We start from the raw sequence: 15,520 nt of genomic DNA, 5'->3' as shown, positions 1-15,520 counted from the left end.
ATGGAGTCCAAGACAGTTAGAGCCAAGTAGTCTCGTAGCCACGTAAACCTGTTTTCTGGAAGCTTCGTAGTCATGTAGCCTCGCAATCACGTAACCTTGTGTTCTGGAAGCTCCGTAGTCCTGCAGCCTCGCAATCACGTAACCTTGTGTTCTGGAAGCTTCGTAGTCCTGTAGCCTCGCAGTCTCGTAAACTTGTGTTCTGAAAGCTTCGTAGTCCTGTAGCCTCGCAGTCTCGTAAACTTGTGTTTTGGAAGCTTCGTAGTCCTGTAGCCTTGCAGTCTCATAACATTGTAGACTTGTAGTCGCGTTATCTCGTAACCTCATGGTTCGTAGTGGCGTAGTCATGAATACTTGGAGCTTAAATGTTTCTAATATTTCTAACATTCGCAAGTGATCCAGTAGTAGAATAGAATTAATGACAAAATTTTATGTTTGTAAAAGAACTTGCGGTGTTTTATGTCTCGAACCTGTCACTATTATGTTAAATTGATGTTATATTAATTATTTTTTGCATCATCCAGGATCGTACCAAGGACAGGAACTATTCGAATCCATCAGTATATTGATTGCAATTTTATTTAATTGATTTTTGAATTTTTTCTGAATTTCTAGCTAAATAATTATAATTCCAAGATGGCGTGCAAATTAGAGGATGGCAGGTGCCTCACTAATAATAAATGATTGCTGCACTCTGGTGGGTAAACATTTATCCAACATCATGGTGGCACACTCTAGGAGCTGAAAACATGACGATAGCCTCCAGCAGACGAAAACAATATGGCGGACATGACGTCGTTCTAACTGGCAATATACACCTTGGTAATATTCAGCTTTTACCCCTTCCCTTATCAACCCTGAAGATGATTGGTACAATGCAAGGTGCAACGTAGGTACATAATGCCACTGCGATGATGATTAACCTTGAAAGTCAAGATAAATTATTTTTAGTTAATATGGTAACCTATCGTTCAAAAGTTCTTTTAGGTACGGATTTATATATTTAATACTTAAATAACAATGTAAGCAATTTTTTGAATTTAATTTAAAGGATTCTGTCTTCTCTTGATACAAAATGAAATAGGGGAATATATTAAATAGTTAATTCTATTTAGGACACACTTAAAATAAAACTACAGTTGGAAAATAGACATTAGGAAGGAAAACTCAGTGGGCTATTCAGACTTGCAGTTAACCACTTGTCAAAATGTCTGCTTTCAGAACTACCTTAATCACTCTCTATTTTTACCCCAACTTTTGTAACTAGTTAAAAATCTCAGTTCACAACTCGTTGAACTAGTTGTAGACCTAAACAAAAATTAGGAAAATTATGTTCTAATTTTATTAGATACACATAGGCACTACTTGAGGCACAAAGCCAGGAAATTTCATTTTGCTAAGCAAGCCATTAAGCTTGGTTCTCACGACTCTTACATAAAGTTTTTTAGTCTCAAACAGTTGAATGAAGTTATAAACGTTTAAAATGGAAACATATTTGCATGTCTATACTTACTTCCTGCACAGCGGGTGAGTTCGGGATAACAGAAGCTGCATTCGATGTCACAATACTCTTCGATTTCCCGGATTCACTTTCAGTTCTGTTGCTGACCAAACCGCTTCTGTAGAATTGAAGTTTACAAACAATAGTCACCATCAAGCAACAAAGATTTTAAGTGTAGACGATGACGAGTTTACTTTAAAGCCTGTAATAGAAATGTGCAAATGAATGTATTTAATTGCTTTGAAAAACGTTTTTACTTGTGTAAGGTAAAAGCACCTATTATGAGACCTTTCCTAATATGGGACCCTAGACTTTCTCAGCCGGGAGCTCCTCAACTCTAGCGGACAATACACTAACTCGGTGTAGGGAACGTTTTCTTGCGTGTGTATTGTTTTCATTAGCGAGCGAATGTGCAGACAAGCGTGGTTACCGATTTTGTGTTTTACGAGCTATCGAGTTTTCCACCGAGATAACAGAAACGGCTTACATATAAATCAAGGTAAGGTTACTTGTTATAACATTCATACATGCTGATTGCTATATAGATGAGTGGTTATGTGCATGCTAGTTAGATTGTGTTTCGTGCACTTTTTGTATCTGCAACACAATCACTTTTGTTCCGTATTGATGGCTCCTATTATGAGACCTACAGAGTACCCTTTTATGGGATACTATCTCATATTAGGAACCGGGTCTCATATTAAGAGCTTCCTGCTAAATAAAGTGTTATGCATTTAAACATGAGAGTATCAATTAACTATCGCCTTGTTACAACACAATGATGATTTATTATGTTATAATGTACTTAAATTGCTTCATATCTAATGTATAGCAATATAATTCTCGTTATTAACAAACTGTAATGACATATTTCATAAGTAATGCTGGACTTAGGATATTAATTCATAGGCATAGATTAACAGTTTTCTTTGCCTAAAATGACATTGATTTGAACTTTATTTTTACCTTTCATATTAATGTTTTGCTTTTAGAGGGATCCTAGCCGAAATCCGAAAAGGAAGAAATGGACAAGGAGCAGATGATCCTAGCTGTCAAAGCTGTACAAACAGGTACTATGGGTTACAAGTCAGCAGCGAAACATTTTGGTGTATCAAAAAGCACAGTGGAAAGTTATATGAAAAATACTGAATTGCGTACTGATGATTTGGTAAATGTGCCATTAGGAAGAAGGCCTACATTAAGCTGTAAACTAGAAAATGAACTCGTACCGTACTTCATTGAGATGGATAAAAGGTTTTATGGGTTGAGGAAATGTGATATTAAAAGGATGGCCTTCCAACTAGCCATTGCTAATGGTATCAAACACCCATTCTCAGAAAAAATAAATCAGCTGGTAAGAAGTGAATGGGGTCTTTCTTAAAGCGTCATCCACAGTTGTCATTAAGAGTTCCCCAAGGCATTTCTCACGCCAGAGTAAAAGGTTTCAGTTCTGAAAATGTGAAAACATTTTTTGGGCTCTATGTAACTGAATTTGACAAAATTAAAGGCCGTCCTCACAGGTTGTACAATGTTGACGCGACTGGGGTAACTGTGGTACAGCACAGAGCTGAGAAGGTAATATCCCTGAAAGTAAAACGAGAAGTAGCTGCACTGACATCAGCTGAGAGAGGGTCACTCATAACAGTCGTTACTTGCATGAATGCAGTTGGTTATTTTGTCCCTCCATTGATAGTGTGGCCAAGGAAAAATATGAAAATAGAACTCATGGATGGGGCACCAGCTGGTTCTATTTGGGGGTGCCACCCTTCTGGGTGGATTCAGGGGGATTTGTTCACAAAGTGGTTTGATCATTTTTTGAATATACATAGCCATCACTTGAAGACCCTGTTCTTCTTGTTCTCGATGGCCACTACTCACACACCAGAAATGTTGATGTGATACGATTGGCTAGAGAGAACCACGTATCATTCATTTTTATCCCTCCTCACAGTTCACACAAAATGCAGCCACTGGATGTAGGCTTCATGAAACCACTGAAAACCTATTATGCCTCAGAAATACAGGCTTCTTTAAGAAACAACCCTAACCGTATTGTAACACCACTCTTGGTTGCAAAGTTGTTCAGTTCAGCATATCAACGAGCTGCAACAATGGAAATAGCAGTCAATGCATTCCGTTAAACAGGATTTTACCCATTCAACAGTGATGCGTTTCGTGATTGTGACTTTGTAATTCACAGTTGTCACGAAATTCCTGATAGAGATGTTCATACCAGTGCAACTATCATCGCCACTTCGAATGACACATCAACTGGTGCAGGACCATCTAATTCTCAGCCTGTTCTGCCTATGGATTGCCCACATTTTTCTGGCACAGGGCCTTCTGATGCTAGTCCTGCTTAAACTATGGACATCACACCTATCTCTCCTAAAGACATTAAGCCACTTCCTAGTCTTTCAGCAAATTTATAAAGCCGAAGATGTGGCAAAGCATCTGTAATAACCTCATCGCCTTACAAATCCGATCTCCTGAAGAGTTTGGAAAGAGCTACAACAGCAAAAAATAAAAAAAGAAGCTGCAGGGAAATGTCATAAAACCCTGACAAAAACCTTCTGCCAACACACAAAAGTCAAGATCACGATGTTGTACAAGAAAATTAATGGAACAATCCAGCAACGACGAGTCGGATGATGATTTCGACATCTTATCAGATAGCTCTGGTGAAGAAGACAACGATGCTGAATGCCTCTTCTGTGGATGCATATTTTCAGATGAAATACATGGCGAACAGTGGATACAGTGTACTGTCTGCTGTCGTTGGGCTCATGAACATTGTGGTGCCACTGACAGTCACTTTGTGTGTCCTCATTGCCAAAAGAGGATAAAGAAATAATGTGTCCCATATTAGGAAACCTTTTTTTTCCTTTGGAAAAGTGCAGTGTCTTCCGTTTTTTGCAGAGGACATAAATTTATTATTTTAAAACAATATGTATGTATTGCATTTTATAGTTAAACATATAAAGTGATTTATTATGCGTGAAATGTTAATTTATGTTCACTTAATAAAAATATATGAATTTTATTTAAAAGGGGTCCCATAATAGGTGCCTTTACCTTATAAAGGTCGTTTACAAAGAGTGAATTAAAAGCAAAATGTGAAATGTCATTTTGTTCATTTATCTACCCATAATTAGACTAAATATTGGCAATCTTTAAAACTGGATAGTAATTAAGAGAACTTATGAGCGCTTAAAACCGTGCTCAACAAGATTTTGGCAGTAATATATGACATTATTATATAAACAGTGTTGTTAAAAGTACTCGGAAAAAGTTATTGGGCTCAATTGCAATTACTGTGGTGACAATATAACTAATTACAAGTAAAAATTACTTAACATAGAAGTAATCAGTAAAATTACAATTACAATGACTTTCCGCTACCATTTTAAAACTGACATACGATTCAATTTTTTTACACACTGTTACATTAATATACATACATATATTTTTGTTAAAAATTTATTTTTTGTAATGATTAAATTTTTTATTTTTAATTAAATGAATAATATTTGAGGACAAACTTGCGTGAATAACATAAAAAGACTTCATACAAGTAGCTACCTGTAATTGTGACGTGCCGCTGCGCTCAATATGAAAGTTCGTCTAAAGAACAAATATAGATTGGCCGTTGAAGCGCCAGGCAGAAACAGTACTAAACACATTACCCATAGGGGCACAGCGCACGCACAACAAAATTTATGATTAACCTCCTTAAAACTTGGTAAGGTTAGTAGTATATAATAGTATTTCCTAGATCTGGCGCCGGCGCGTGGTGCCGGTGCCGGTGTCCGCCATCTTGGATTTGTGACGTCACGGCGGCAAAAATTCCTCAAAATTCCTCAAAAATGACTCAAAATGACTCAAAATTTCCCGTTTTAAGAAAAAATTTCCCGTTTTCGAGGGAAAAATTCCCGTTTCGAGGGAAAATTTCCCGATTTAGTCCTTAAAAATCCCAACGGCTAGAAATGTCCTGATAGAGGCTTAAGCATCCTTAACTCAAGCCTCAGTTAAGCCTCTATCAGGATGTGGCCTTGACCTTTGACCTTTGACCTTGACCCCGATGGCCATCTTGGATCCACCATCTTGGATGACGTCATTTCGTTTTCTCGAACATTCCGTCATTGTGTTATCGGCCATATTGGATGATGACGTCACCGTTGCAATTTACGTTACGACCGCCATCTTTAACTTTTTTATTTATTATCCGATTTTAATGAAATTTTTTTTAAAAATTATAAAAAAAATTAAATAATAAAATTTTTAATAAAATATTTAAAAAACAAACATTTACAACACGGAGCTCGGAGTCCTCGGTTCAAACCCGACGAGTGCAAAAAAAATAAAAATGGCTACCGATCCTTCCCCCCGCGGTGGCTGCGGGCATACTGACTCCCTCCACTTTTTTTCAAAGCATGTATATCGTCAGGTAGTATGACGTCATGGCCGCCATCTTGTCCTCGTCTGCTGGAAGCCATCATCAGTGTATCGTCGGCGAGAGTGCGCTGACGCCATGTTAGTTTAATTCTTATCCGCTAGAGTGCAGTAATCATTTATTATTGCTGTGACACCCGACATCTTGTCATTTGGCCGCCATCTTGAAAATCCATAATTATTTAGCTAGAAATTCGAGAAAAATTCCAAAATTCATTAAATAAATTTGTAATCTATATACTGCTCGATTAGGTCGACTAAGGTCCTTGGTACGATCTAGGACGATGCAAAAAAATTAAATATAACATCAATTTAACACAATAGTAACAGGTTCGAGGAATTAAACACCACAAGTTCTTTTACAAACATAATATTTATTACATAATTTCTATTCTACTACAGGATCATTTGCGAAAGCCAGCAATCTTATAATCATTTAGTTCCGCAGCGGTGTGAAATGACTAATTCTTAGCTCCAATCGGTTTATACTAGACAGAGTCCAGCCAGAACCTTTACAGACATAGTCCACCTCTTCTTGACAGAGTTTCTGGATACCGTTTTTAACAGTTTGCTTCACATCGTTAGAACTGTAAATTACTGCAGCCGATGTCTTGAATGCACACTTCTTCACTTTGTCATCGAACGGATATGGCTTTCCATATATACAGTCCAACCACAAGTTATATTTCAAAGGTCCGTTTGTTGCTACATCATCAGTAAGCTGATTGATTATCCTCTGTCTGATATCGTCAAGAAAATTACAAATGTCTTTCGACTCACCTAACGTATTTAAATAATAGTAGTCCTTCAATGTTCCACGAAATGCAGACTGCGCCAAGTAGAAGCCATTATCGTTCACTTGTAATGCGCCGAACACAGTCTTAGGTTTATTTTCCTGTTCAGACGTCATACCAATCGGTTGCTCCACATCGGTTTTCTTGCTTGTACGCTCACGAGCCTTCAACCTAAACCGAGGAGTCGAAATTTCTGCAGGTAGTTCAGCAGTAGGCACACGGACTTCACCTTTACAGTTTTTCGCATGTCGTCGCAAATTATCAATTCTAGTAAACCATTCATGACACTCATCACATCGAAACTTCATGCGAGATGGATTCTTCGTGCATTTGCTCCGCTCATGTCTTCGTGCATCATGAGCAAATGTGAACGACGTATCACAGTAGCTGCAAGGATACCGTGGTGATGAAGACGAACCTTTCAGACCCGATCCAGATACTGGCGTTGCCGCAGTTGCACCATCTCCAGGCATACTCTTATGAACATCAATGCATCGTTGTTGCGCCGAAACCTTTACTTTCTGCCGAACAGCAGGACCTTTGCATGCCTTCATGTGCGTTTTCATATTATCTTTTCTGGCAAACTGCTTATGACATTTCTCACAAACAAACATTTTACGATATAGGTTCTTGGCACATTCTCTATTCTCATGTCGTCGAGCATTGCTGTTATTTAAGAAAATCTTGTCGCAGTAACAGCACCGATGTTCGTTAGTTGTTGCCGATTCGGCATCCATTGAAGTCTCCATTGATGGCGAACCAGCGTTCGCCGAGTTTCCCTGTGCAGCCAGCACTAGAGGCATTAAAGTCTCTTCTGCTGGCGGTACCACGTCTGTTGAAGTCTCCTCCAGTGTTGACATCGACGTTGCCAACGGGATCTGCTCCACCATCGTCGACGCTGACGTCATGGTTCCCGCAGTCGATGGTACAACCTCCATCGAGTTCGTCGTTAAAGTCGGTAAAGATGCCATCGAGTTCGCAAGAACAGGTAATTACGTGATTAATGCACCAGAAGAAACAAACTAGGTGATCCTTACACCGACGACGTCAGTAACAAACTAAGCATCCTGTTGTCTAGAGCTCGCTTATATATACATGCACCGTATGGAACAATACGCTAGTCAAATCAAGAACCATTTACAATAATACTAGAGTCAAAACAACATTAAAAATAGAAGGACCATCAACGAAAAGGCAGCACATTTGGAAGCACCGACAACGAAAAGGCAGCACATTTGGAAGCACCGACAACGAAAAGGCAGCACATTTGGAAGCACCGACAACGAAAAGGCAGCACATTTGGAAGCACCGTCATCGAAAAGGCAGCACATTTGGAAGCACCGACAACGTAAAGGCAGCACATTTGGAAGCACCGACAACGTAAAGGCAGCACATTTGGAAGCACCGACTACGAAAAGGCAGCACATTTGGAAGCACCGTCATCGAAAAGGCAGCACATTTGGAAGCACCGACAACGTAAAGGCAGCACATTTGGAAACACCCACAACGTAAAGGCAGCACATTTGGAAGCACCGACAACGAAAAGGCAGCACATTTGGAAGCACCGACAACGAAAAGGCAGCACATTTGGAAGCACCGACAACGAAAAGGCAGCACATTTGGAAGCACCGACAACGAAAAGGCAGCACATTTGGAAGCACCGACAACGAAAAGGCAGCACATTTGGAAGCACCGACTACGAAAAGGCAGCACATTTGGAAGCACCGACTACGAAAAAGCAGCACATTTGGAAGCACCGACAACGAAAAGGCAGCACATTTGGAAGCACCGACAACGTAAAGGCAGCACATTTGGAAGCACCGACAACGAAAAGGCAGCACATTTGGAAGCACCGACAACGAAAAGGCAGCACACTTGGAAGCACCGACAACGAAAAGGCAGCATATTTGGAAACACCGACAACGAAAAGGCAGTACATTTGGAAGCACCGCCAACGAAAAGGCAGCACATTTTGGATGCATCATCGAATAAGGAAGCACATTTGGAAGCTCCATCAACTAAAAAAGGCAAAAAGGAAGCACAAGTTACGAAATCTAAGTCTTAGTAAGAAATCATAATACAAGAAATAAAAACATTACATTCTTATAATTTAAATTATTTATTTTATTGCTTTACATTATACAAATGCAAGTAAAAGAAGTCAATATTGTATGTAGCCAGCATTCCTCAGTTCCTTGAGTATGAAGGATATTTCTTTGATGCACGAATAGTTTCCTGCACAAAGCGAACCATGTAGAAGTCTTAGCCGGTCAACCAATATGTTTGGATCTTTCCATGATGTGTAATCATTCTCTTCTACCACCATCTTCCTTGCACCTTTATAATAAATATTATGATCTCTGGTGTCTTCCGTTTTACCACCAACCTCAGGGTAACTTTCATGTTGGAGACGGTGATCATCACAAGCTTGATCAGATTTATTTAATATATCACGTCGTTTCCATCGTTTCGGTCTCAGGACACCGCCACATTCTTCGATCTTGGCAGCTTTAGGTGCTTCATCATAGTCTATGTCTTTGTCAACAGCCTCAGAGTCACTGTAACAATCACCGTAGAAGGAATCGTTTTCACCCAATTTACCGTAATAATTCGATGTTGATGATGTTGAAGTGTCTTCATCGTCTTCATGCTTCCTTTTTAGGAGTCCATCATTTTTACAAAGTAGGAAAGATCTACTTGAATTCGGCTGGAATATATTCTCACTTTTCACGTTAAGGATTCTTCCACTGTCTTCATTCTTCCGTAAATCATCAACCTTCTTCAATTTAAGTTCTTTGTCGAGATCGGAAGAGCCAAGAAAATTATTGTCGTAATGCAGATCACTCTTCTTTAGGCTAGTAGATTCATCGTTGTCCTCTAGCCTGTACGCAGGCTTGGCGCTACAAGTTCTGCCATGTCTTTTTAGACTCTCTCTCCGCGTAAACGACTTGCTACATCGAACACAACTTATCATATTGCGCAGTGGATTTTTAACACAGTCATTCTTCTCGTGTTGTCTTTTATTCTTTCTCAAGATAAACTCTTTACTGCAAAACTTACACCTATGTTCTTTCGATACAGCGTCAGATCCCAAATCGGAATTCATATTAGTTACAGAGACTAATGCCAGATACCAATTGAGTGTTTTAAATTAGATTCAATACTTAAATAGAAATTTTTTCATATTTCATCAGCGAGAATTAATATATCTCATGCAAAAGTACTTTATGCATGTAGTTCTGCTTTTCAACAACAGATGTCGCCACATGTTGCTTGCAGGTAAATAATATTTAGTTATTTTATGCGGGATGCGGGATGCTCACTATCGATCGCAAAAGATGGATGGCTTCGTTAGACTCCAAGGAAAAGGAAGTTCGTCTTGCATGTTGGTGCTCCACAGATGTCTCATGGCGTAATATTAATTTGACTGAGTAATGATATTTGTTAATTCCACCTGATAAAAATATTGCAAGTTTTGATTTAGTAGCAGAAATTATCGAATTAAATGTAACTCCAAATAAAATGACATGTCTCATTAGAACAAAAAAAATCCATGCAGAGAGCGGTTTCTCAGAATAGTCAGAAACACTTGAAGAAACCACAGGAATGATTGCAAGAACACGGGAAAAACCATCAAAATATTGTCAAGAATAATCAGGAGCACACTGAGGAAACCACCATAATATTAACAATAATAATCGGAAGCACACGGAGAAAACCATCATAATATGGACCAGATTAATCGGAAGCACACAGAGAAAACCACCACATGTTTTCTTTGATATCATAAAATTACAAGAAAAAATATTTAAAAATAAAAATAAATTAATAAAAAATTAAAAAAAATTAAAAAATGCATAAATTTCTGGCTTGTACAAGAACTCTATCTTTGCTCAACAATGATAAGTTTACAAGCTAGCAGAAACTGTTTATGCATTTTTTAATTTTTTTTAATTTTTTATTAATTTATTTTTATTTTTAAATATTTTTTCTTGTAATTTTATGATATCAAAGTAAACATGTGGTGGTTTTCTCTGTGTGCTTCCGATTAATCTGGTCAATATTATGATGGTTTTCTCCGTGTGCTTCCGATTATTATTGTTAATATTATGGTGGTTTCCTCAGTGTGCTCCTGATTATTCTTGACAATATTTTGATGGTTTTTCCTGTGTTCTTGCAATCATTCCTGTGGTTTCTTCAAGTGTTTCTGACTATTCTGAGAAACCGCTCTCTGCATGGATTTTTTTTGTTCTAATGAGACATGTCATTTTATTTGGAGTTACATTTAATTCGATAATTTCTGCTACTAAATCAAAACTTGCAATATTTTTATCAGGTGGAATTAACAAATATCATTACTCAGTCAAATTAATATTACGCCATGAGACATCTGTGGAGCACCAACATGCAAGACGAACTTCCTTTTCCTTGGAGTCTAACGAAGCCATCCATCTTTTGCGATCGATAGTGAGCATCCCGCATCCCGCATAAAATAACTAAATATTATTTACCTGCAAGCAACATGTGGCGACATCTGTTGTTGAAAAGCAGAACTACATGCATAAAGTACTTTTGCATGAGATATATTAATTCTCGCTGATGAAATATGAAAAAATTTCTATTTAAGTATTGAATCTAATTTAAAACACTCAATTGGTATCTGGCATTAGTCTCAGTAACTAATATGAATTCCGATTTGGGATCTGACGCTGTATCGAAAGAACATAGGTGTAAGTTTTGCAGTAAAGAGTTTATCTTGAGAAAGAATAAAAGACAACACGAGAAGAATGACTGTGTTAAAAATCCACTGCGCAATATGATAAGTTGTGTTCGATGTAGCAAGTCGTTTACGCGGAGAGAGAGTCTAAAAAGACATGGCAGAACTTGTAGCGCCAAGCCTGCGTACAGGCTAGAGGACAACGATGAATCTACTAGCCTAAGGAAGAGTGATCTGCATTACGACAATAATTTTCTTGGCTCTTCCGATCTCGACAAAGAACTTAAATTGAAGAAGGTTGATGATTTACGGAAGAATGAAGACAGTGGAAGAATCCTTAACGTGAAAAGTGAGAATATATTCCAGCCGAATTCAAGTAGATCTTTCCTACTTTGTAAAAATGATGGACTCCTAAAAAGGAAGCATGAAGACGATGAAGACACTTCAACATCATCAACATCGAATTATTACGGTAAATTGGGTGAAAACGATTCCTTCTACGGTTATTGTTACAGTGACTCTGAGGCTGTTGACAAAGACATAGACTATGATGAAGCACCTAAAGCTGCCAAGATCGAAGAATGTGGCGGTGTCCTGAGACCGAAACGATGGAAACGACGTGATATATTAAATAAATCTGATCAAGCTTGTGATGATCACCGTCTCCAACATGAAAGTTACCCTGAGGTTGGTGGTAAAACGGAAGACACCAGAGATCATAATATTTATTATAAAGGTGCAAGGAAGATGGTGGTAGAAGAGAATGATTACACATCATGGAAAGATCCAAACATATTGGTTGACCGGCTAAGACTTCTACATGGTTCGCTTTGTGCAGGAAACTATTCGTGCATCAAAGAAATATCCTTCATACTCAAGGAACTGAGGAATGCTGGCTACATACAATATTGACTTCTTTTACTTGCATTTGTATAATGTAAAGCAATAAAATAAATAATTTAAATTATAAGAATGTAATGTTTTTATTTCTTGTATTATGATTTCTTACTAAGACTTAGATCTCGTAACTTGTGCTTCCTTTTGCCTTTTTTAGTTGATGGAGCTTCCAAATGTGCTTCCTTATTCGATAATGCATCCAAAATGTGCTGCCTTTTAGTTGGCGGTGCTTCCAAATGTACTGCCTTTTCGTTGTCGGTGTTTCCAAATATGCTGCCTTTTCGTTGTCGGTGCTTCCAAGTGTGCTGCCTTTTCGTTGTCGGTGCTTCCAAATGTGCTGCCTTTTCGTTGTCGGTGCTTCCAAATGTGCTGCCTTTACGTTGTCGGTGCTTCCAAATGTGCTGCCTTTTCGTTGTCGGTGCTTCCAAATGTGCTGCCTTTTCGTAGTCGGTGCTTCCAAATGTGCTGCCTTTTCGTAGTCGGTGCTTCCAAATGTGCTGCCTTTTCGTTGTCGGTGCTTCCAAATGTGCTGCCTTTTCGTTGTCGGTGCTTCCAAATGTGCTGCCTTTTCGTTGTCGGTGCTTCCAAATGTGCTGCCTTTTCGTTGTCGGTGCTTCCAAATGTGCTGCCTTTTCGTTGTCGGTGCTTCCAAATGTGCTGCCTTTTCGTTGTCGGTGCTTCCAAATGTGCTGCCTTTACGTTGTGGGTGTTTCCAAATGTGCTGCCTTTACGTTGTCGGTGCTTCCAAATGTGCTGCCTTTTCGATGACGGTGCTTCCAAATGTGCTGCCTTTTCGTAGTCGGTGCTTCCAAATGTGCTGCCTTTACGTTGTCGGTGCTTCCAAATGTGCTGCCTTTACGTTGTCGGTGCTTCCAAATGTGCTGCCTTTTCGATGACGGTGCTTCCAAATGTGCTGCCCTTTTCGTAGTCGGTGCTTCCAAATGTGCTGCCATTTCGTTGTCGGTGCTTCCAAATGTGCTGCCTTTTCGTTGTCGGTGCTTCCAAATGTGCTGCCTTTTCGTTGTCGGTGCTTCCAAATGTGCTGCCTTTTCGTTGTCGGTGCTTCCAAATGTGCTGCCTTTTCGTTGATGGTCCTTCTATTTTTAATGTTGTTTTGACTCTAGTATTATTGTAAATGGTTCTTGATTTGACTAGCGTATTGTTCCATACGGTGCATGTATATATAAGCGAGCTCTAGACAACAGGATGCTTAGTTTGTTACTGACGTCGTCGGTGTAAGGATCACCTAGTTTGTTTCTTCTGGTGCATTAATCACGTAATTACCTGTTCTTGCGAACTCGATGGCATCTTTACCGACTTTAACGACGAACTCGATGGAGGTTGTACCATCGACTGCGGGAACCATGACGTCAGCGTCGACGATGGTGGAGCAGATCCGGTTGGCAACGTCGATGTCAACACTGGAGGAGACTTTAACAGACGTGGTACCGCCAGCAGAAGAGACTTTAATGCCTCTAGTGCTGGCTGCACAGGGAAACTCGGCGAACGCTGGTTCGCCATCAATGGAGACTTCAATGGATGCCGAATCGGCAACAACTAACGAACATCGGTGCTGTTACTGCGACAAGATTTTCTCAAATAACAGCAATGCTCGACGACATGAGAATAGAGAATGTGCCAAGAACCTATATCGTAAAATGTTTGTTTGTGAGAAATGTCATAAGCAGTTTGCCAGAAAAGATAATATGAAAACGCACATGAAGGCATGCAAAGGTCCTGCTGTTCGGCAGAAAGTAAAGGTTTCGGCGCAACAACGATGCATTGATGTTCATAAGAGTATGCCTGGAGATGGTGCAACTGCGGCAACGCCAGTATCTGGATCGGGTCTGAAAGGTTCGTCTTCATCACCACGGTATCCTTGCAGCTACTGTGATACGTCGTTCGCATTTGCTCATGATGCACGAAGACATGAGCGGAGCAAATGCACGAAGAATCCATCTCGCATGAAGTTTCGATGTGATGAGTGTCATGAATGGTTTACTAGAATTGATAATTTGCGACGACATGCGAAAAACTGTAAAGGTGAAGTCCGTGTGCCTACTGCTGAACTACCTGCAGAAATTTCGACTCCTCGGTTTAGGTTGAAGGCTCGTGAGCGTACAAGCAAGAAAACCGATGTGGAGCAACCGATTGGTATGACGTCTGAACAGGAAAATAAACCTAAGACTGTGTTCGGCGCATTACAAGTGAACGATAATGGCTTCTACTTGGCGCAGTCTGCATTTCGTGGAACATTGAAGGACTACTATTATTTAAATACGTTAGGTGAGTCGAAAGACATTTGTAATTTTCTTGACGATATCAGACAGAGGATAATCAATCAGCTTACTGATGATGTAGCAACAAACGGACCTTTGAAATATAACTTGTGGTTGGACTGTATATATGGAAAGCCATATCCGTTCGATGACAAAGTGAAGAAGTGTGCATTCAAGACATCGGCTGCAGTAATTTACAGTTCTAACGATGTGAAGCAAACTGTTAAAAACGGTATCCAGAAACTCTGTCAAGAAGAGGTGGACTATGTCTGTAAAGGTTCTGGCTGGACTCTGTCTAGTATAAACCGATTGGAGCTAAGAATTAGTCATTTCACACCGCTGCGGAACTAAATGATTATAAGATTGCTGGCTTTCGCAAATGATCCTGTAGTAGAATAGAAATTATGTATTAAATATTATGTTTGTAAAAGAACTTGTGGTGTTTAATTCCTCGAACCTGTTACTATTGTGTTAAATTGATGTTATATTTAATTTTTTTGCATCGTCCTAGATCGTACCAAGGACCTTAGTCGACCTAATCGAGCAGTATATAGATTACAAATTTATTTAATGAATTTTGGAATTTTTCTCGAATTTCTAGCTAAATAATTATGGATTTTCAAGATGGCGGCCAAATGACAAGATGTCGGGTGTCACAGCAATAATAAATGATTACTGCACTCTAGCGGATAAGAATTAAACTAACATGGCGTCAGCGCACTCTCGCCGACGATACACTGATGATGGCTTCCAGCAGACGAGGACAAGATGGCGGCCATGACGTCATACTACCTGACGATATACATGCTTTGAAAAAAAGTGGAGGGAGTCAGTATGCCCGCAGCCACCGCGGGGGGAAGGATCGGTAGCCATTTTTATTTTT

At 39.3% G+C, this 15,520-nt stretch overlaps 1 protein-coding gene across 2 annotated transcripts in view; it reads right to left on the bottom strand.

The window, feature by feature from the left end:
• Positions 1–15,520, bottom strand: part of LOC134527120 (uncharacterized) — a 169,147-nt gene that overhangs the window by 51,695 nt on the left and 101,932 nt on the right. For both annotated transcript variants that reach the window (XM_063359489.1, XM_063359490.1), the window contains one exon: positions 1,511–1,616. In XM_063359489.1, coding sequence (XP_063215559.1) covers positions 1,511–1,616 — 106 coding nt within the window. The remainder of the gene's footprint in view (positions 1–1,510; positions 1,617–15,520) is intronic.

Source organism: Bacillus rossius, chromosome 1, assembly GCF_032445375.1.
Source record: "Bacillus rossius redtenbacheri isolate Brsri chromosome 1, Brsri_v3, whole genome shotgun sequence".
Lineage (NCBI taxonomy): Eukaryota > Metazoa > Arthropoda > Insecta > Phasmatodea > Bacillidae > Bacillus > Bacillus rossius.
The sequence above is the reverse complement of the archived record's forward strand: the minus strand, read 5'-3'. Positions and strand labels throughout refer to the sequence as shown.